At 46.0% G+C, this 22,362-nt stretch overlaps 1 protein-coding gene across 3 annotated transcripts in view; it reads left to right on the forward strand.

Moving 5' to 3' along the window:
- The window catches only part of RUFY1 (RUN and FYVE domain containing 1), a 65,033-nt gene that overhangs the window by 15,663 nt on the left and 27,008 nt on the right, over positions 1–22,362 (forward strand). For all 3 annotated transcript variants that reach the window (XR_002522900.2, XM_021940065.2, XM_021940064.2), the window contains exons 4-9: positions 529–630; positions 2,833–2,956; positions 10,408–10,469; positions 13,214–13,279; positions 16,436–16,505; positions 20,161–20,262. Coding sequence is in view for 2 of the 3 variants with exons in the window: in XM_021940065.2 (XP_021795757.1) it covers positions 529–630; positions 2,833–2,956; positions 10,408–10,469; positions 13,214–13,279; positions 16,436–16,505; positions 20,161–20,262 (526 nt within the window). In the remaining variant the exon portion in view is untranslated. The remainder of the gene's footprint in view (positions 1–528; positions 631–2,832; positions 2,957–10,407; positions 10,470–13,213; positions 13,280–16,435; positions 16,506–20,160; positions 20,263–22,362) is intronic.

A 22,362-nucleotide genomic window follows, 5' to 3' on the forward strand; every position in this document is an offset into this window, starting at 1 on the left:
GCGTGGTGACACGTGCCTTAATCCCAGCTGCTCGGGAGGCTGAGCCATGAGAATTGCTTGAACCCAAGAGGTGGAGGTTGCAGTGAGCTGAGATTGCACCACTGCACTCCAGCCTGGGCGACAGAGCAAGACTATCTCGGAAAAAAAAAAAATTGTACCTTTGAGCTAACCCCTTGGAGATTTTATAAGCTTTAGCACTTTAACAAGCACTAAGTTCTCCATTAGTCTTTTGAAAGAATGTTTATCTATTACACAAATCTAACCTGATATTTTCCTGTGATATTTTATGACTATAAGCAAAGCATTATCTAACTGTATTTGTAATAGTACTCAAAGGTGTGTGGTGAGCCATTTTCGATGCCTGCCCAGGCCACGTGCCTCCCTCCCCAACCCCAAACAGCCATTTGTAGAGTATCCTCTGCATTTACAAGGGTATGTTTCCCGTGTATCTCCCTAGCTAAATCAGGTTTCTTTTCCGTGTTTGTTGTTGTGATGTCACAATAGTTTGATGCTCTGTTTGAATTCTAGGACAGCTGTGGGAAGAGGCCGTGCTTGGCTTTATCTTGCACTCATGCAGAAGAAACTGGCAGATTATCTGAAAGTGCTTATAGACAATAAACATCTCTTAAGGTATTTCATCAACTACGTTTGCTTATCTTTTGCTTGGTAAATAATTAGAACATAGGCCAGGTGTGGTGGCTCATGCCTGTAATCCCAGCACTTTGGGAGGCCAAGGCAGGTGGATTGCTTGAGGTCCAGAGTTTAAGACCACCATGGCCAACATGGTGAAATCCCGTCTCTACTAAAAATACAAAAATTAGCCAGACATGGTGGCGGGTGCCTGTAATCCCAGCTACTCAGAAGGCTGAGGCAGGAGAATCGCTTGAACCCAGGAGGCGGAGGTTGCAGACAGCCAACATCGCGCCACTGCACTCCAGCCTGGACGACAGAGGAAGACTCCGTCTAAAAATAAATAATAATAGGCCGAGCGCAGTGGATCACGCCTGTAAACCCAGCACTTTGGGAAGCCGAGGTGGGCAGATCACAAGGTCAGGAGTTCAAGACCAGCCTGGCCAACATGGTGAAACTGTGTCTCTACTAAAAATACAAAAATTAGCTGGGCGTAGTGATGCATGCCTATAATCCCAGCTACTCGGGAGGCTGAGGCAGGAGAATCACATGAACCTGGGAGGCGGAATTTGCAATGAGCCAAGATTGCGCCATTGTACTCCAGCCTGGGTGACAGAGTGAGATTCCTCCTCAAAAAAATAATAATTAGAACATAGTTCTGTAGATCATTTTGAATTAAAATAAGTGTATCAGCCAAGTGCGGTGGCTCACGCCTGTCATCCCAGCACTTTGGGAGGCCGAGGCGGGCGGATCGCTTGAGGTCAGAAGTTCAAAAACAACCTGGATAACATGGTAAAACCCTCTCTGCTAAGAATCCGAAGTTAGCCGGCGTGGTGGCTGGTGGCGCACGCCTGTAATCCCAGCTACTCGGGAGGCTGAGGCAGGGGCGTGGTGGCTGGTGGCGCGCGCCTGTAATCCCAGCTACTTGGGAGGCTGAGGCAGGGGCGTGGTGGCTGGTGGCGCACGCCTGTAATCCCAGCTACTCGGGAGGCTGAGGCAGGGGCGTGGTGGCTGGTGGCGCACGCCTGTAATCCCAGCTACTCGGGAGGCTGAGGAACGGGATTGCTTGAACCCAGGACGCAGAGGTTGCAGTGAGCCAATATCGCACCACTGTACCTCCAGCCTGGGCAACAGAGCAAGACTCTGTCTCAAAATAAAAAAATAAAATAAGTGTATAATATTTATGGAAATTTACGACTGGTTCATTTTTGATATTTATAACTAAGCAAACATCATTATAAAAGGAATTTTCTCTAGACTATGGTGATTTACGAGGGAAGACTCTTTCCAGAGTTAAAGCTCTCGTAATTGAGAAACATATTTTACAGCATAGCCTAAAACCCAAGCTTTTCAGTGTTTTCAAGGCATGGCTCATTATTGCACTTAGCTTTACACGACAAATACTGATTTACAATATTTCACGTACTCTGAGTACAGTTACACTGAGTAAGTTTGAGTTACAGATTTTGTTCTAATGAACTAATTCTTTTTCAATTAATTTTTTATTTATAATCGATACAAAATTATACATATTTGTGGGATACTGTGTGCATGTATACACTACATAATGATCAAATCAGGGTGATTACCATATTCCTCACTTTACTAATGAACTAATTCTTAAGAGAAAAGTTCCTACGCACACACACAGTGGCCTGGATGCCACTGGATTTGGTACCTGAGCAAGTCATTGCTGACCAGAGCAGTATCAGGCAGGGGCTGGACCCCCCCTCGCAAATGGTCACGATGACTGGTCAACAAGGAAGTAAAGCAGCACATGTTCCTCCGTGGGACACAAGAAGGAGGAGTGTTATGCTTGGATGTGGGATCCCATTTCCTGTTTATATGGGCATAAGTGGAGAAGTAGTTCATATCAACACAGACGAGGAGCCAGTGGAGACACAGGAGGGCAGAGTGACAGGAGTCAAGAGGAGATGAGGAGAACCGGGGTCCAGGGTCTGCATGGAGGAGTTCACTTTAGACAGGAGGATGGGCGAGCCCATTCTAAGCCACAGGAAGAGAAGAGAGGATGGGAGAAAAAGCAGCTGTTGAAGCAGTGAAGGGAAATGAAAGGGAGGGAGGAAATCCACAGCAGTATCTTCTGGCTCCAGGGCACAGTTGAAAAGGCAATTCAGGGTGAGGAAGGAGTGGGGATGGTGAAGCTGTTTCTGAGCATCCCGCTGTCCTGTCCATCTCTTGTAGCGAGTTCTATGAGCCTGAGGCTTTAATGATGGAGGAAGAAGGGATGGTGATTGTCGGTCTGCTGGTGGGACTCAATGTTCTCGATGCCAATCTCTGCTTAAAAGGAGAAGACTTGGATTCTCAGGTAAAATGGAATTTTGGCTCTAGACGGAACACTTTCATTAGCCCAGGGACTTTATGTAGGATCTGCAGGCAGGTACTGAACCCAAAGAAGGGCAGATGGCAAAGAGCCCGCTGGTAGAGGACCGGCCAGGGGCAGGTAGGGAAGCAGCGGGGAAGGTCTCGGAAGGGTGAAGAAGTTGCATAGCCAGAGGTCCACTTGGAAAACTTGGCAGGTGTGGCAACAGGCAGACAGCTCTCCGTGGCTGAAGCAGAGGATGCTCCATGGCTGAGGTGAAAGTGGAGGCTAGGCCTGGTTTTGAGGCCATGGGTGCTGTGCTGAAGGGTGTAGCTGGAGTGCAGTGGCGTGATCTCAGCTCACTGCAAGCTCTGCCTCCTGGGTTGGCGCCATTCTCCTGCTTCAGCCTCACAAGTAGCTGGGACTACAGGCGCCCGCCACCACGCCTGACTAATTTATTTTGTTTTTTTGTTGTTGTTGTTTTGTTTTGTTTGTTTTTTTTTAGTAGAGATGGCATTTCACCGTGTTAGCCAGGATGGTCTCAATCTCCTGACCTTGTGATCCGCCCACCTCGGCCTCCCAAAGTGCTGGGATTACAGGTGTGAGCCACCGCGCCCGGCCTGAAGGGTGTAGCTTTTATCCCCCTTTATCCTGAGCTTTGGGAAGCTGTTGGAGGTTTTTAAGAAGTACACTGAAATGATCATGCCTGGGTTTGAGAAAGCTCAATCTAGCAGCCACTCAGATTATGAGTTAGAAGTAGCCAGGAATAGATACAGCAAAAGACTTGAGGTCGGGCGCGGTGGCTCACACCTGTAATCCCAGCACTTTTGGGAGGCCAAGGCGGTTGGATGACGAGGTCAGGAGATCGAGACCATCCTGGCTAACACGGTGAAACCCCGTCTCTACTAAAAATACAAAAAACTAGCCGGGCGTGGTGGTGGGCACCTGTATTCCTGGCTACTCGGGAGGCTGAGGCAGGAGAATGGCGTGAACCCTGGAGGTAGAGCTTGCAGTGAGCCGAGATCACACCACTGCACTCTAGCCTGGGCGACAGAGCAAGACTGTCTCAAAAAAAAAGCCTTGAGTCTAGTCTAGAAGTCCCGCAAGGCTGGATGGGGAGTAGGAAGATAGAGTCAGGAGAGATTTGGGAAGTAGGGTTGATAACATGGCACTAATGAGAGTAACCAGTAAGGTGTAGAGTGCTCGGTGGGAAGGACAGCCCTCTTATGGGCTTTCTTCCTGCATGGGAGCTGGTAACCAGAGCCAGGGCCTAAACTCCTGGTGGCAGGGACCATAAATGTGTGAGGGGGAATAGGCACCCTAACCCATTCCTCACTTCCACCCCCTCTTCAGGGCATCTGCAGCTGTGGCTGGGCCACTGCCAAGAAAAAAAGAGATTATTTTACACTGTCTGGCAAAATTCCCAGCCTTTTTCCTGTGTTGTGTTTGATGAACCTAAAGATTCCCTGATCCCTCCATGTGCAGGTCAATGTTTTTTTGTAACCTCTCCTCCCTTAAAAAAAAAAAAAAAAAAAAAAAAAAAAAGTTTGTCTTTGCATGTTGAAAAATATCTTTTTTTGAATTCAGAGAAGTATTTTTGAAAAGACACTAAACATCACACATATTCTCATTACTCTGAGACAGATAATTCAGGGTTACGTTGTGGTATACATCCTTCCAGCACATGAATAAAGGTGTGTGCATGCATGTGTGTGTGTATATGTTTGTGTATTTTAGAGTGAGATGTTTGGAGGGTTTCTTTTTTTGTGAAACCAAACTATGATTGTTTTAAGCACATCATTTTGTAATTTTTAAAAATGTAACAATATGTTCTATACAGTTCTCAATAACAAGAGATATAAACCATTTTAGATGACTATGTAGTGTTTCATTTTTTAATGTACCATTATGTAACCAGTACCTTATTAATTTAGATCGTTTCCATATTGTGACAGTATTATTGCTGGGCACATGGCTCACTCCTGTAATTCCAACACTTCGGGAGGCCAAGGTAGGAGGATCACTGGAGCCCAGGAATTTGAGACCAGCCCAGACAACATAGTGAGACCTTGTCTCTACTAAAAATAAAAAAAATTAGCCAGGCATGGTGGTGTGCTGCCTGTCATCCCAGCTACTCTGGAGACTGAGGCAGGAGGATTGCTTGAGCCTGGGAGATCAAGGCTGCAGTGAGCTATAATCGTGCCACTACAATGCACTCCAGTCTGGGCAACAGAGCCAGACTCTGTCTGGGAAAAAAAAAAAAAAAACCACCAATATTATAGACATCCTTAAAGTTCTCTGTACTCTTGTCCATATATTTCCTCAGCATAAATTTGGCGTGGTTGTGTCAAAGTATACAGCCTACATTTTGCTAGATAATGTAAAACCGGCCTCCAGAAAGGTCTTCATTATATACACCCACCAGCAGAGTGGGAGAACCCATTTCCTTCTGACACTGGATGTGGTAAACATTCTTGGTCTTTTTCAGTCTCATGGACAAAACAACTCATCATCTTGAATTTACAAGTATTTTTGTGTTTTATTTGCCATTGGGGGTTTAGCATTTGTGATCATCTTTTCATACTTGGTCCATTTTTGAGTTTTCTTTCTCTGCTTCTTTATTAACGACTAAGCACATTGACCTTTCTTCAGAATTATTTGTTATAATTTTTTTTTTTCTGGTTTCTCAGGGGTGGTGTGCCCTGTACATTTTTTATTTTTAGTTTTTGGCAACCAGATTTAGCAGGTGTTTCCTTTATACCTTCTAAGGTATTGTGCTGTGAAGGTCCTTCCCTATCTAAAGATTATCCTAACTTTTAAAATCAAATGTGGGGCGCCAGAACGCGGGTCCACGCATGTGTTTGTCCGTCTGTCCAGCCTTTACCCCCACAGCTTTCAGTCATGGCCTCCGGTCAGTCGCAGCTCGGAGAGCCAGCCCCTGACTTCAAGGCCACTGCCCTGGTGGATGGCGCCTTCCAGGAGGTGAAGCTGTGGGCTACGAAGGGAAGTACGTCGTCCTCTTTTTGTACCCTCTGGACTTCACTTTTCTATGGCCCACAGAGAACATCGCTTTCAGTGACCTTGCTGAGGATTTCCGCAAGCTGGGCTGCGAAGTGCTGGGTGTCTCGGTGGACTGAGTTCACCCACCTGGCTTGGATCAACAGCCCCCAGAAGTAGTGAGCCCTGGGCCCCCACGCATCTCCCTCCTGCTGACATGATGGGAAGCTTGTCTGAGGATTACGGTGTGCTGAAAACCCATGAGGGTGTTCCTACCCTGCCTGTTCATCATCGATGGCAAGGGTGACCTTTGCCAGATAACTGCTACTGATTTGCCTGTGGGGTGCTCCATGGATGAGGCTCTGCGGCGGGTCCCGGCCTTCCAGTACGTGATCGAACACGGGGAAGTTTGTCCCACTGGCTGGAAGCCTGGTGGCAACAGTTAAGCCCAATGTGGATGATAGGGAATACTTCCTCAGTATTCCTTGAATACTGGAACTAGGCTGGCCAATGGATAGTGAGCTTGTACTCCTACCTGGGTACCCTGTGCGGACCCAGAAAAGGCCAGACCTGCCCCTCCAGTCTCCACAGTCTGGGACCCTGGAGGGCTAGGCCAAGGCCTTCTGCTTTCATCTGGGTAATTTTTTACACACTTTATGTGTAAAAAATGTGTAAATTTTACACATTTTTGCCATTTGTTTTGGCATAGTGTGAAGTAGGAATCTAAATTTCTTTTATAAATAGTTAACCAGTTTTTGCAATATCATCATGTAATGTATTTTTTCTACTAATTTGAAATTCCACTTTTATCGTATGTGAAATATCCATAATATGCATTCGTTTATTTCTGGACTCTTCTGTTGGAAATCCGAATCTCTGTTCCTATGCCAGTGGCACATTATTTTAATGACTGGAGCCACATAGTATATTCTAGACTCTGGTAGTTAAGTACCTGTCTACTCTACTGTAGTTTTGTTTCAAATATTTCTGGGCCATCCATTCTGCCAGATGAACTTGAACATTTTGTCAAATTCCAGAATAAAAACTCCATTGAGATTTTAATTAATTAATAGACACGGTGAGCATTCTGGTCTAGTGCTATCTTGAATGACAGTGCCTATAGTGTGTTACCATAACGTATACATGTTTGCTGCCGATGTCTGAGGGATGCTATGTCTCATGTTTAGAGAGTGGTATTCCACTCCAGTTTATTTTGTGTTTTGTCGTTGTTGTTTTGTGTTTTCTTTTCTTTGAGATGGAGTGTCACTCTGTTGCCCAGGTTGGAGTGCAATGGCGCAATCTCCACTCACTGCAACCTCCGCCTCCCGCGTTCAAGTGATTCTCCTGCCTCAGCCTCCCGAGTAGCGGGGACTACAGGCGCCTGTCAACACACCCAGCTAATTTTTCGTATTTTTAGTAGAGATGGAGTTTCACTATGTTGGCCAGGCTGGTCTTGAACTCCTGACCTCGTGATCTGCCCACTTCAGCCTCCCAAAGTGCTGGGATTACAGGTATGAGCCACCGTGCCTGGCCTACTTTGTGTTTTTGTTGGAGATGAATGTTGAATGTGGTCAAATACTTTTTTTGGATCCATCAACATGTCATACCTGTTTTTAACCCATAAATATAATTGAATTAATCCATAGGTTTCTTGTTGAATACTCTCCCTGAATTTCTAAAATAATCCCTACTTGATCATTGTAAACCCCTGAATTTCATATGTTTACTGTTTGGAATTTTTGTGTCTCTGCTTGTAAGTGAAACTTCTGAATTTTCTATACTGCCTTTGCCACCTTTTGGTGTCAGAATTATATTAGTCTCATAAACTAGAAGGCTGGGTGCAGTGGCTCACACCTATAATCCCAGCACTTTGGGAGGCTGAAGTGGGCAGATCACAAAGTCAGGAGGTCGAGACCACCCTGACCAACGTGGTGAAACCCCATCTCTACCAAAGATACAAAACTTAGCTGGGCATGGTGGTGTGTGCCTGTAATCCCGGCTACCCAGGAGGCTGAGGCAGAAGAATCGCTGGAACCTGGGAGGCAGAGGCTGCAGTGAGCTGAGATCGCGCCATTGCGCTCCACTCTGGGCAACAGAGCAAAACTCCGTCTCAAAAAAAAAAAAAAAAAAAAACATAAAACTAAAATAAACTTGAAAATAGCCTTCCTTTTCTTATTTTCTACCACAGTTGATTAGATCAGGAATTATTTTTTCTGTGCAGGCTTGCTAGAACTTACTGGTGTGAGCACTTCACCCTTATGCCTTTTTTGGTCTTTGTTCTTTGATCACTTTAACTTTTAGCATAGTTTTGATCAATTTATGGGTTTCCTAAGTCTTCAATTTTTAAAGTCATTTATAATTTTTTTAGAAACCATTTCATTCAGATCTATTAAGCTAGAGTTGTATGAAAGTATTCTCTTACAGCTTTTGAAAAATCTCACTGTTCTCATTTATAATGTGTATTCTAAATATTGATCACACTTAGTAGAAATTTGTCTACTTGGTTGAACTTTGACAAACCAGCTCTCTTATTTATCAATTCTACTTTGGGAGTAGGGCTTTATTTGCTTTCTAATCTATTAATTTTTGCTTTGGGTATTAATTCTCATCTTTCTGTTGGTTTTTTTCCGGCTGCATTTTTTTATTTATTTTTTATTATAAAAGAAATACTTGCTTGTTGAAAAAAGTTAGGCAATGCCAAAGTACATAATGTGAAAAGAGATGTTGAACCTCCTCATCCAATCCCCCGTCCCAGCCCCAGTTCTTCTCCCTTTCCCACAGGTAATGGTAAAGATTCTGGGGGAAATTTTTCTAGAAGCTTTTCTACTTTTTCTATACATTTATGTTCACATAGGTTTTGTTTTAAATTAAATCTTTTCTGATCTTCTATTACTGTGTAACAAGTCAGCAACAGCACTTCAGCCGTAACAATCGCTGTATCTTCCACAGTTGGGGGTGGACTGGGTTCAGCTGGTTGGTTCTTGTTCGAGAGCGCATGTGATTACAGTCAGCGGGTGGCTGGGGCTGGAATCACCTGAAGGCTTGTTCTCTCCCGCGTCTGTCTGCTGTGCTGAGACCAAGGAGCTGGGGGCTGGAATGGCAGGGGTTTCTTGGACATCTCTCTGTGTACATGGTCTGCAGCATTGTGGCTTCAGGGAAGTCAAGACTTTTTACATGAAAGCTCAGAACTTCAAACGCGTATGCCTCGAGAAAGAGCTGGGTGGAAGCTGTATTGCCCTTTTTAACCTACCTGCAGAAGTCACACAGCATCGTTTCTACTGCATTTTACTCATCAAGACAGGCACTAAGACCTCCCAGAGTTGAAGGTTGGAAATATAGATTCCTTTTGGTAGGTGTGTCAGAGGTTGCAGACATGTGTTAGAACCATTACATATAGCCTTGGTTGCAACATAAGTAGGATTGTTATAATGAGATTGTATATATTATTCTTTGCCTTGAAATTGTATCCTGTAGTTTTGTTGGGGTTTTTTTGTTGGTTGGTTGGTTGGTTGGTTGGTTTTTTAAGACACTGTCTCTCTCTGTCACCCAGGCTAGAGTGCAGTGGCATGATCTCAGCTCACTGTAGCCTCAACCTCCTGGGCTCAAGCAATCCTCTCACCTCAGCCTCCCAAGTAGCTGGGACTACAGGCATGTACCACTGCACCCAGCTAATTTTTGTATTTTTGTGGACACAGGGTCTCACTGTGTTGCCCAGGCTGGTCTTGAACTCCTTAGTCCAAGCCATCCACCCGCCTCAGACTCCCAAAGTGCTGGGATTACAGGCATGAGCCACTGGGCCCAGCTTTTCTATATTACTGCAAACGTATCGACTGCATTCTTTGTTACAGTTGCATAGGTTCTGTGATATGGCTGTAACATGATTGATTTCCACTTTATTGATGAACATTTAGGGTGCACCCAATTTTCCTGTATTTCACATAAGAATGACCTCACTTATTCATTTTCAAGTGCTTTATTTATTGGCAAAGCCATTGATGTTTAGATGTGTAAGGGGTCTTGGTTCTCCCTTGTACCTAAGGGGTGGAGAATTTTCCTGAAATACTGATTAGACCATTTTACCAAGATCTGGGGGAAGACTCAGAAATGTCAGTTAAGGTCACCAGTTTAGAGATCCACATCTTTTAAAATTATAATTACTTTGTACACAAATAATTTTGTTGATCTTTGTAAACAATGTGATTATTGAATAAACAGAAAACTAGGTCGTGAAATTTCAGAATAGTCTCTGAAATCTGATACTTAGTCAGTTTTTCTTCTAGAAGGTGGTAGGGTTAGGTTTTTTTGGTTTGTTCAATTGATTGCCACTTCATAGAGCTGGTTGATGTAACTAAATGTTCCTAGGAAAGAGGTAAGAATGCAAATACCCTGAATTTCAAAGGTTGTAAGGTTTATGAAAAATAGGACATTTTATTTAAACTTGTGCATTTTATTTTGTTTAGGTTGGAATAATAGATTTTTCCCTCTACCTTAAGGATGTGCAGGATCTTGATGGTGGGAAGGAGTAAGTACTGCATTGTACGTCACTTTTTTTTTTTTTTTTACGGAGTCTGGCTCTGTCGCCCAGGCTAGAGTCCAGTGGCACGATCTCGGCTCAGCGCAACCTCTGCCTCCGGGGTTCAAGCGATTCTCCTGCCTCAGCCTCCTGAGTAGCTGGGACTACAGGTGCCGCCACCACGCCCGGCTAATTTTTGTATTTTTAGTAGAGACAGGGTTTCACCGTATTGGCCAGGCTGGTCTCGAACTCCTGACCTCGTGATCTGCCCACCTCGGCCTCCCAAAGTGCTGGGATTACAGGCATAAGCCACCGCGCCCAGCTACATCACATTTTTAATAAAATTCTGGCAAAGGCAGGTCTTCCGGCCTGGGCGAGCGCCAGGTCTCCGGACGGAAATTGCCGAAGACTAGCGGAGGCCCCGAAGCCAGGAATGGTGGGGCAGGAGGGGAGGGTGGGGGTGGGGAACTTCGGCCGAAGAATCCGGGTCGGACTGCGTGGTTGGGCCCAGTGGGGGTGGGCTGGGCAGGTTAGGTGTGGCCTCTCTCCACACTGGCAGTGCGGCCGGCCGAGGCGGTAGGAGCGCTGGGGTTGGAGGTGCGCACCCTGGGTGGTGTTCCCCGCCTGCAGAACGGGTAATGAGGCTCTTCTCTGCAGAAAAAAAAAAAAAAAAAAAAAATTGGCAAAGAACACTTTTCTTGTTTTTGCTTTGAGATTTTAGATTTTGTTTAGTTATTTTTAAGTACAGAAGCAATGCATTATTCTCATTGTTTAAGGAATTTGGCTCTGCAGAAGAATAGAGTGTACAGGTGAAATTTCCCCATTCACACTGTCCGCTTGCCTCCATGTCAATCCCATTCTTCCCCTCAGAGGAAGACTGTTTAATGCCTTGCAGGTATTTGTTTGTTGGTCATGTATTTTGCTTTACCATTTGTTCAGATATAAATGGGATAGTATTATATAAGTTGCCCTTGGACTTGTTCTTTAATCATAGTGTTTTAGATTTTTGTTTTGTTTTGTTTTGTTTGAGATGGAGTCTCGCTCTGTCACCCAGGCTGGAGTGCAGTGGTGCAGTCTCGGCTCACTATAACCTCCACCTCCCTGGTTCAAGCTATTCTTCCTCCTTGACCTCCCGAGTAGCTGGGATTATAGGCATTCACCATCACGCCCGGCTAATTTTTTTTGTATTTTTAGTAGAGACGGGGTTTCACCATGTTGGCCAGGCTGGTCTCGAACTCCTGGCCTCAGGTGGTCCGCCTGCCTTCGCCTCCCAAAGTGCTGGGATTACAGGTGTGAGCCACCGCGCCGGGCCTAGATGTCTTTTCATGCCATTGTGAAGCTCTCCCTCACCCTTGTTAACAAGGGTATTCTTTTAAAATAAGTTACCCAGGAGAAAAAATAATAATAATAACAACTATGCGTAACATACTGCCATTTTTATATATAGATAGATATTTTTTTTTTTTTGAGACTGAGTTTCGCTCCTGTTGACCAGGCTAGAGTGTGGTGGCACGATCTTGGCTCACCGCGACCTCCACCTCCCGTGTTCAAGCGATTCTCCTGCCTCAACCTTCCTGAGTAGCTGGGATTACAGGCATGCGCCACCATGCAAGGCTAATTTTGTATTTTTAGTAGACATGGGGTTTCTCCATGTTGGTCAGGCTGGTCTCGAACTTCCGACCTCAGATGATCCGCCCGCCTCAGCCTCCCAAAGTGCTGGGATTACAGGCATGAGCCACTGCGCCTGGCCCCATTTACGTTATAATAGAAAAGGATATGCGTACGTATGTTTTACTTCCATATGTATTCATGGAACATTTCTAGAGTGGCATATCAACCTTATAGTAGTGGTTGCCTGTGGAGGCAGGCATGGGAGGGGTTTTTCACTATAAACCCTGCGACTGCGTTTGAATATTTCACCTCGTACGTATGTTACCTGCCCTTCCATGTCTTCCCGAGGACTCTCGCGGTCTCAGTGCCTGGCAGTGCACCTTACCAAAGAATGGACCAGCAGGAACCACACTAAAGCTTCATGCATCCTAAGTACAAGGGCTCACCCACTTGAAATTTAAACAAAATATATTATTTTATTTCATATTAGGCCAAATACTTCAAAGGAACAAAATATATTCCTTTTTTTTTGAGACAGAGTTTCGTTCTTGTTGCCCAGGCTGGAGGGCAGTGGCACGATCTCGACTCACTGCAACCTCCACCTCCCGGGTTCAAGCAGTTCTCCTGCCTCAGCCTCCCGAGTAGCTGGGACTACAGGCGCATGCCACCACACTGGCTATTTTTTTGTATTTTTAGTAGAGATGGGGTTTCACTGTGTTAGCTAGGATGGTCTCGATCTCCTGACTTCATGATGTACCCCCCTCGGCCTCCCAGCCACCGCGCCTGGACAGTTCTTTTGTTTGTAAGTCCCATGGGCTGCTTTCCTTCAGTGTAATAAGGGTTGTGTCAAAGCCATTTGCATGTGGCAGGTTGGTATTTTCACCTTGCTTGCTGATCCTGAAACCTTGGTCTGCAGGGAGCCCACTCCCCTGGCAGCCTGGCCTTGGAGACGCTGGCTACTGTGCCCCAGGCCGGCTTTTGCTCTCTGTACTCTGGGACTGTGGATGTTACTAAGCTTTGGCTGTCTCTTGGTTTCTTGAAGACATTGGTACTTCCACAAGGTGATTGGAAGGTTGGGGAACAGTTACAAAGCATTAATCATTAATAAAAAAAGTTCTCCCTTTTTATGCTCCTTTTAAAAGGCATGAAAGAATTACTGATGTCCTTGATCAAAAAAATTATGTGGAAGAACTTAACCGGCACTTGAGGTAAGACTCCTTTTTTTTCAGTGTGACAGTTACATGCGTGGTATACTGTCATTGTTTCATGGAACTTCTTTGAGTTGCCACATACTTATAAATAGCTTGTTTTCAAACCAAGACAAAAGGGTCATCATTCAGGCAACATTTATTTGTACAAACTGGAGAAGTATGATTTCCTCTTGATAAACTCTTGGGAAATCTTTATTCTCTGCTTTCTGCAGTTATATAATACAGAGAGGTAACTACATTAAACCTTGACTCTCCACTCCTCGCCCCACAGCCACGTGGCTGGAAATCCCTTCATGGCAAGCACCGTTGCTGCTGGAATCAGCACACAGCACCCAGTGCATTAGGCCGGGAAAGAGAGTTGAAAACCACTGGGCTAGGCCCTCCAGAGCAATGTACTAGTGATCACAAGCATCTTTATCTTGATTTTTTTTTTTTTTTTTTTTTTTTTTTTGCTGGAGCTCTGTGGATGTGTTTCATGAAACACTAATCCTTGGAGGTATTTGTGGGGAATGTGGAGAGACACGTTAGAGGGTACATTGCACATTACAGTTCTCCACAGGGCAGCCTCTCTGGCCCCAAAAGCCAGGTGAAGAAGCTGGCATGTTCCTCCCGGTGTAGTCAGGGACATACTGCTCTGGGGCTTTTTTCACTTTTCTTTTTTTTTTTTTTTTGACAGGGTCTCACTCTGTTGCCCAGGCTGAAGTGTAGCGGCATGATCTCGGCTCACTGGAGCCTCGAATTCCCAGGCTCGGGCAATTGATTCTCCCACCTCAGCCTCCTAAGTAGCTGGGACTACAAGCGCACGCCACCCCTCCTGGCTAGTTTCTGTGTTTTTTATAGAGACAGCACTTTGCCATGTTGCCCAGACTGGTCTCACCTGGGCTCAAGCAATCCTCCCACCTCAGCCACCCAAAGTGCTAGAATTACAGGCGTGAGCCACCACACCCAGCCTGTGGTTCTTCTTAACTGTGATGTTGGCTATTTTTTGAAAGTTTTTTGATCAATTCCTAGTTTATTGAGAGTATTTATAAGAAATAGATATTGAATTTTATCAAATGCCTTTTAGTGTCCATTAAAATAATCATGGTTTTTATCCCTTAGTCTACTGATGTGATGTATTTTATTCATAGACTTCTTCATACTGGACCATTCCTGTGTCACAGGGATAAACACCACTTGATCATATGTGGTTTTTTTTTTGTTTGTTTGTTTGTTTTTTTGAGGCAAAGTCTCGCTTTGTCGCCCAGGCTGGAGTGTAGTTGCGCGATCTCGGCTCACTGCAAGCTCCGCCTCCCGGGTTCACGCCATTCTCCTGCCTCAGCCTCCCAGTAGCTGGGACTACAGGAACCGCCACCATGCCCAGCTAATTTTTAGTATTTTTAGTAGAGACGGGGTTTCACCGTGTTAGCCAGGATGGTCTCGATCTCCTGACCTCATAATCCGCCCGCCTCGGCCTCCCAAAGTGCTGGGATTGATCATATTATTTTTATTAGGATTTTTTGAGACAAGATCTTACTCTGTCACCCAGGCTGGAGTGCAGTAGTATAATCATGGCTTGCCGCAGCCTCCACCTCCCGGGGCTCAGGTGATTTGCCCACCTCAACCTCCCAAGTAGCAGGAACCATAGGCATGCACCACTACACCTGGCTGATTTTTTGTATTTTTTGTAGAGACAGGGTCTCACTTTGTTGCCCAAGGTGGTCTCAAACTCTTGGCCTCAAGCGATCCTCCCTGGTTAGCCTCCCAACTGCTGGTTTATAGGCATGAGCCACCTTGCCCAGCCAGGATATAGTTTTAATAATTCAATTATCCTTTTCATATGTAACCTGGCTGGGTGCGGTGGCTCACACCTGTAATCCCAACACTTTGGGAGGCCGAGACCAACATGGAGAAACCCCATCTTTACTAAAAATACAAAATTAGGTAGGCGTGGTAGCACACGCCTGTAATCCCAGTTACTCAGGAGGCTGAGGCAGGAGAATCACTTGAACCCAGGAGACGGAGGTTGCGGTGAGCTGAGACTGCACCATTGCATTCAGCCTAGGCAACAAGAGCGAAACTCCATCTCAAAGGAAAAAAAAAAATGTAACCTGACTTACTGGGAATTTCATAGTTTTCTTTCTCTGCCCTCATGTCAGGGTTATATAGTGTTGCAAAATGAATTAGCGAGCTTTTCCTCATGCCTGTGAACAGCTGGCTTCTAGATCATGGGCATTATTTGTCCCTTGCGAATATGAAGCAGCCAGGCGATTGTAATCCCAGCACTTTGGGAGGCCAAGGCAGGCGAATCACCTGAGGTCAGGAGTTCAAGATCAACCTGGCCAACATGGTGGCCATCTCTACTAAAAATACAAAAATTAGCCAGGCATGGTGGTGGGCACCAGTAGTCCCAGCTACTCGAGGCTGAGGCAGGAGAATCACTTGAACCTGGGAGGCAGAGGTTGTAGTGAGCCGAGATTGCACCACTGCACTCCATCCTGGGTGACAGAGTGAGACTCCATCTCAAAAAAAAAAAAAGAATTTATGAAGCTCAAAGCATTTTTGAGGCAATACATTGCTAGCTTTTCAGTTTTTACTTAGTTGTTAGTTCATCAAAAAATATATATAAATATATAAAATATATTTTTAAAAAAATTATATATATATATATATATAATTTTTTTTTTAGACGGAGTCTCGCTCTGTCACCCAGGCTGGAGTGCAGTGGCACGATCTCGGCTGACTGCAAGCTCCACCTCCCGGGTTCACACCATTCTCCTGCCTCAGCCTCCCGAGTAGCTGGGACTCAGGCACCTGATACCACACTCAGCTAATTTTTTGTATTTTTAGTAGAGATGGCCTTTCACCGTGTTTGCCAGGATGGTCTAGATCTCCTGACTTCGTGATCCGCCCACCTCGGCTTCCCAAAGTGCTGGAATTACAGGCGTGAGTCACTTCGCCCGGCCAAGAAAGATTAAATTTTAGGGATAAAACTTACTGAAAAGTATGTCGCAAATGTATATTTAGAATTCTCATCTTCTCTGAGTTAATTGGAGACCCTTTGCTTTTCCATTTCATACAGGAAATCTAGGAATCTCTCTTAACTGTTTCCAGTTTGAGAAAACAGTCAGCTTTTATAAGTTTATGTTTACCTAATATTGTTATTTTCTATAGCTGCACAGTTGGGGATCTTCAAACCAAGATAGATGGCTTGGAAAAGACTAATTCAAAGCTTCAAGAAGAGGTTTGTAAGTTTTATTGAAATTTTTAGACAAAACAGAATGACCCAAGGTTAGAGAAATGGTGTAGTCGGTCTGTGGAAGCAGAGCTTCTTGCTGGTAGGAAGGGGCTTGCTAACCTCCAGTTGCCCCACGTAGGACAGGGGAATGTCTGTGTTCTGCCCTGTCCGAGGCTCCCGGTGAGACACTGCAGCTGATCACAAGCCAGTTCTAAGTGACTTAGATTTTATCACCTCAAAGTCATCCCATAGAAGGAAATTGCTCTTTGGAAAAGCCCAGCTTCTGTGGTGGAAGAGCCATGTCTTCCTCTTCTTCTTCCCTTCCTGTGATGCCGTGTGCCTCCCTGCTGCCCCAGAAAGCACAGACTCTGTCATAAGGAATAAGTGTCCTCGCCCACCCCTTCTGCTTTGGCCTCAGGAGCATGCAACCAGCCTCCCCACAGTGCGGTCTTTCTCTGCTTTCTCACTAGGAAGAGAGAATGAAAGGACAGGACAAAGGAGGGCTGAGCCGAGGAAGAGAGCTTGCTGCCAGCTGGCCGGCAGTCTGCTTGGTGGACACATCTTGTCTCCTGTTAGCAGGAGGGGGGTGCTCAGCCCTTCTGAGGCTCTCCACAGGTAGCAGTGTCCGGCTGCCCAGGCCTCCCACCTAGAAGGACGAGGGCTCTGAGAGGGGCTTGAGAAGGAACACCTCCACGGCATGGAGGTGGGTTACAGCAGAAAGGAGAGCCTCAGAGCCCACCTCTGTAACGAGGGACCCCGTGTAAGGCTCCCTAAAGCCGACTGCTCCCTCCTGAGGCGCCAGCCCTGAAAGCCTTTCAGGAAAGGAGCTCAGATTGGTGTGAGGAGAAGGAAATTCAAGACAGCGTCTTAGATGGGGGTGTCATGGGGGAAACTTCATGGAACTTAGGATTGGAGGCTGTACAGTCACCTTGGTAGGCAGGCCTTCGAGCCTCAGGCTAGGTAGGTCGGTTGTTGAGCTCACTTTTCTCATCCCAAGTTAGGTAATAATACATACTTTACAGTACTGTTGCAAAGATTAAGACTAATATCTTGTAATGTGCTTAGGGCAACGCTTGCCACGTGGGAACTCGAGTTGTTTGATTTTAGAACAAGCAGATTCACTACTTCTCAGTCAAGGCGGCGTGCTTTGGTGAAGGTCCGATTCAGCTTTTGAAACCAAACAGAGTTATGTGCGGTTTTCCGCTTTTTCAGACAGGGTCTCACTCTGTCACCCAGGCCGGAGTGCAGTGGTGCAGTCATCGCTTACTGTAACCTCAGACTCCTGGGCTCAAGAGACCCTCCTGCCTCAACCTCCCAGTAGCTGGCACTACAGGTACACACCACCAACACCCGGCTCATTTTTTAACTTTTTGTAGAGACAGGATCTCACTTTGTTGCTGAGGCTGGTCTCAAACTCCTAGGCTAAAGTGACACCCCACCTTGGCCTCCCAAAGTGCTGGGATTACAGACGTGAGTCGCTGAGCCCAGCTTCGGTTATGTTTTCTTTTTTTTCTTTTTTTTTTTTTCCTTTTTTGAGACAGAGTCTTGCTGTGTTGCCCAGGCTGGAGTACAGTAGTGACGTGATCTCGGCTCACTGCAGGCTCTGTCTCCTGGGTTCACATTATTCTGCCTCAGCCTCCTGAGTAGCTGGGATTACAGACGCCCGCCACCACATTCAGCTAATTTTTTTTTTTTTTTTTTTTTTTGTATTTTTATTAGAGACGGTGTTTCACCGTGTTAGCCAGGATGGTCTCAATCTCCTGACCTTGTGATCTGCCTGCCTCGGCCTCCCAAAGTGCTGGGATTACAGGCGTGAGCCACCGCGCCCAGCCAGGTTATGTTTTCTTTAAAGGCAAATGATTGTAATAGAAAATGTGCTTCAGCCAGGTGTGGTGGCTCATGCCTGTAAATCCCAGCTCTTTGGGAGGCCAAAGTAGAAGACTTGCTTGAGCCCAGGAGTTTGAGATCAGCCTGGGCAACGTGGCAACACTCTGTCTCTACAAAAAATTTAAAAATTAGGTGTGGTGACACACACCTGTACTCCCAGCTACTCGGGAGGCTGAGGTGAGAGGATCACTTGAGCCTAGGAGTTAGAGGCTACAGTGAGACAGAGTAACACCCTGTCTCAATTACAAAACAAAGAAATGTGCTTAGTGAAAAGCATCGCCCTCTTCAGGGTGTGGTCTCTGCATCTCCAGAGAGTAGAATGGGAATTAGCTTATGGTTTTTGCTTGCTTCTTCCCTTTGAGCAACTAACATGCCCTTTGAAGCCTTGATGTTTGTTTTTTTGGGCACAGCAGTTATGTGTAGAAACCCCAGGCCGGGTTCTGAGTCTAAGTGGAGAGTAATTCTCAGGAGTTTTAGACACTGTTGACAGAGAAGGTGAGGAGTTAGTGCTTCGAGTCCCTCCACTAGCGAATGATGCGGAAAGCCAGCCAAGCACCAAGGACGGGGATCTTGCTTCTTTCTCCCCAGCTGCACCTTCCTCTCTGCAAGCTGTGTGATGAGGCTGGAGTGAGGAGGGGCTGGTTTCTGTGTTTACTCATCTGCCTTGCCTCTTGAGACAACCTCTCCTTAGGCAGGTCCCTGACAGCATCCTGCTTCTCTATACTTTTCCCTCAGCCGTGAGAAGTCCTTCCAGGGGAAGAAGAGGTCCTCTCGGGCATATCTCCAATGATTTGTTTTTTATTCCTCCGTGCAAATTCTTTAATCCTCCCTCTAGTGATTGAAATACACTTTTACTGATCATTAGCCTGAAAAACTGGAAAGAAAGAAGAGTCAGGACAAAAGCCCGTAACCCCTTCACTAAGTGACAGCTATTCTTACCATTTTATTATTTGATATGTGTTGTTCCCATCTTTTCTTTTTTCTTTTTTGAGACAGGCTCTGGCTCTGTCCGTCACCCAGGCTGGAGTGCAGTGGCACGATCTCAGCTCACTGCAACCTCTGCCTCCTGGGCTCAAGCCATCCTCCCACCTCAGCCTCCTATGTAGCTGGGATTACAGGCATGAGACATCACGCCTGGCTGATTTTTGTGTTTTTTGTAGAGATGGGTTTTCACCATGTTGCCCAGGCTGGTCTCGAACTCCTGGGTTCAAGCCTCAGCCTGCCAAAGTGCTGGAATTATAGGTGTGAGCTACTGTACCCGGCCACTCCATCTTTTCTTAAGCATTTTTAACCTAGTTGATTTTTTTTAAAATACAGGTGAGAGCATACCATATGACCTTTTTTCCCATTAGTATTATATCTTAAGTATGTTCTCAAGTGATTAAAAGCTTTTGTAAACATTTTATTGAGTACATATTTGTTTTATGCTTCCGCTATGATTTAACTATTTTCCTAATAGTGAACATTCAGGCTGTTTCTAATTTTTTGTGTCTGTAAACCTTTGTCCACATTAAGCAGTATGCTATCATTTTTGTAGAGGGAGAAAATCTGGAGCGGGCAGAGATGGCTGGGGCAAGGGCGGGGGAGAGATTTTACTACATACGTTTTCATGTCTTTGGAATTTGGAACCATGTATTATTGCCTGTTGAAAACAAGGAAATAAAATATCAAACCTGTGAACATTGTCAACTGTGAAGATGCCAAATTAATGTTTTTAATTTGAACAATAAGATGAATTTTGATGTTAAGAACTGTAAAAATTTTCCTTAATCAGCTTTCAGCTGCAACAGACCGAATTTGTTCACTTCAAGAAGAACAGCAACAGTTAAGAGAACAAAATGAATTAATTCGAGAGAGAAGTGAAAAGAGTGTAGAGGTGAGAAATTGACCTTATAGCTGGGCAGCGTGTTCCTTCCTCAGACACACCCGTTGTCAATCTCAAGCTCATAGCTTAAGAACAAGCCCGTCTTCAGAATGCAAAGGTGCCTTGCTTGATGTCAGAAAGTGCCTCTCACCACCTTCCCTGCCCACATCACTCTAAGACCACCTGGATCACTTGGATGGGGACTCCCTGCCTGGCCTGTGGGCCTTTGCATGCCAAAGTTCCTACTCGTTCTTCAGCATCCACTCACCTGCCATGTCCTCCATGATGTCGTCCCGGGGGCCGTGGGCGGGCATGGGCCATCCTCCCTCATTCCGTTGCTCTTTGTGCCCTTCCGTGGTAGAGTCCATTTGACGTTTTGTAGGATTGTTGGCTTGCAGCTGTGTCACATGATGACTTAAGGGTAGAAACCACACCTGGGCCGGGCGCGGTGGCTCACGCCTGTAATCCCAGCACTTTGGGAGGCCGAGGCAGGCGAATCATGAGGTCAGGAGATCGAGACCATCCTGGCTAACACGGTGAAACCCCGTCTCTACTAAAAATACAAAAAGTAGCCGAGTGTGGTGGTGGGCACCTGTAGTCCCAGCTACCCGGGAGGCTGAGGCAGGAGGACAGGAACTGGGAGGCGGAAAGGTGAGCTGGTGATCGCCATTGCACTGGGCCTCCGGGCTTACAGAGCCGCAATCCATCCCCAAAAAAAAAAAAAAGACTACATCTGATTCACTCTATAAATCACTCAGCTAAAAACATGCTCAAGGGGCATACTGGATGATGGCTGAATGAGGGTCTTTTTCTCACTTTGAAGTCTTGTTCCACTTTTGTTGTTGTTGCTGCTGTTTCTTGAGACGGAGTCTCGCTCTGCCTGGCAGGTCGGAGCTGGAAGCAGCGCCATCTCGCCTCACTGCAAGTTCTCCCGGTTCATGCCATTCTCCTGCCTCAGCCTCCCAAGTAGCTGGAACTAAAGGCTCACCACCGCTGACTTAGCCAATTTTGCATTTTAGTGGGAGACGGGTTTCACCGTTAGCCAGGATAGTCTCCCCAATCTCCTGACTATGATCCACTCACTTTGTGGCCTCCCAAAGTGCTGGGATTACAGGCATGGTTTCACTGTACCTGGCGGTCTTGTTCAGTTTTAAAGAAAACTGAATTTTGAAACGCTTTATGAAAGTTACTTTTTTAGAAATAAATTTGTTTCCTTTGTCCTCCAGCTGAGTGCAGCAAAAATCTCAGCTCACTGCAACCTCCACCTCCTCCTGACTTGCCCAGATGGCTTAATTAGGCATTTTAGCAGAGACGGGTTTCAGCCATGCTGCACAGGCTTGTCAAACTCCTGACTTCAAAATGATCTCCGGCCTCAGCCTTCCCTCCCAAAGTGCTGGGACACAGGCATGAGCCACTCTCACACCCAGCCTATGAACTTAATCAAATATCTGACTTAACTTCATTCTTTTTTTGAGAAGGAGTCTCGGCTTCTGTCACTTCAGTCTGGAATGCAGTGGCACAATCTCAGCTCACTGCAAGCTCTGCCTCCCGGTTCACGCCATTCTCCTGCCTCAGCCTCCCCAAGTAGCTGGCACTGCAAGGCACCCACTATCATGCCATGCTAATTTTTGCTTAGTAGAGACGTGGTGGGTTTCACTGTGTTAGCCAGGATGGTCTCGACCTCCCGAGAGCTCTCCCGGATCGTTTCACTGCCTCCAGTGCTGGGATTACAGGCGACACCGCGCCCGCCAAATTTTACCTTTTCGCCTTGCTTAAAAAAATAAAAATTACTTCTACGGGCGCCGTGGCTCAAGTCGTAATCCCAGCACTTTGGGAGGCCGAGACGGGCTGGATCACGCGCCGGAGATCGGGAGACCATCCTGGCTAACACGTGAAACCCCGCCTCTACTAAAAATACAAAACTAGCTGGGCGAGTGGCTGGGCGCCTGTAGTCCCAGCCACGGGAGGCTGAGGCAGGAGAATGGCGGAACCCGGGAGGCGGAGTTGCAGTGAGCTGGAGATCCCTACTGCACTCCAGCCTAAGGGTAGAGTTTAGACTGGGCTCCTAAAAATAAATAAAAAATAAAATAAATAAAAAAAATAAAATAAAAA

This window comes from Papio anubis, chromosome 5, assembly GCF_008728515.1.
Source record: "Papio anubis isolate 15944 chromosome 5, Panubis1.0, whole genome shotgun sequence".
Lineage (NCBI taxonomy): Eukaryota > Metazoa > Chordata > Mammalia > Primates > Cercopithecidae > Papio > Papio anubis.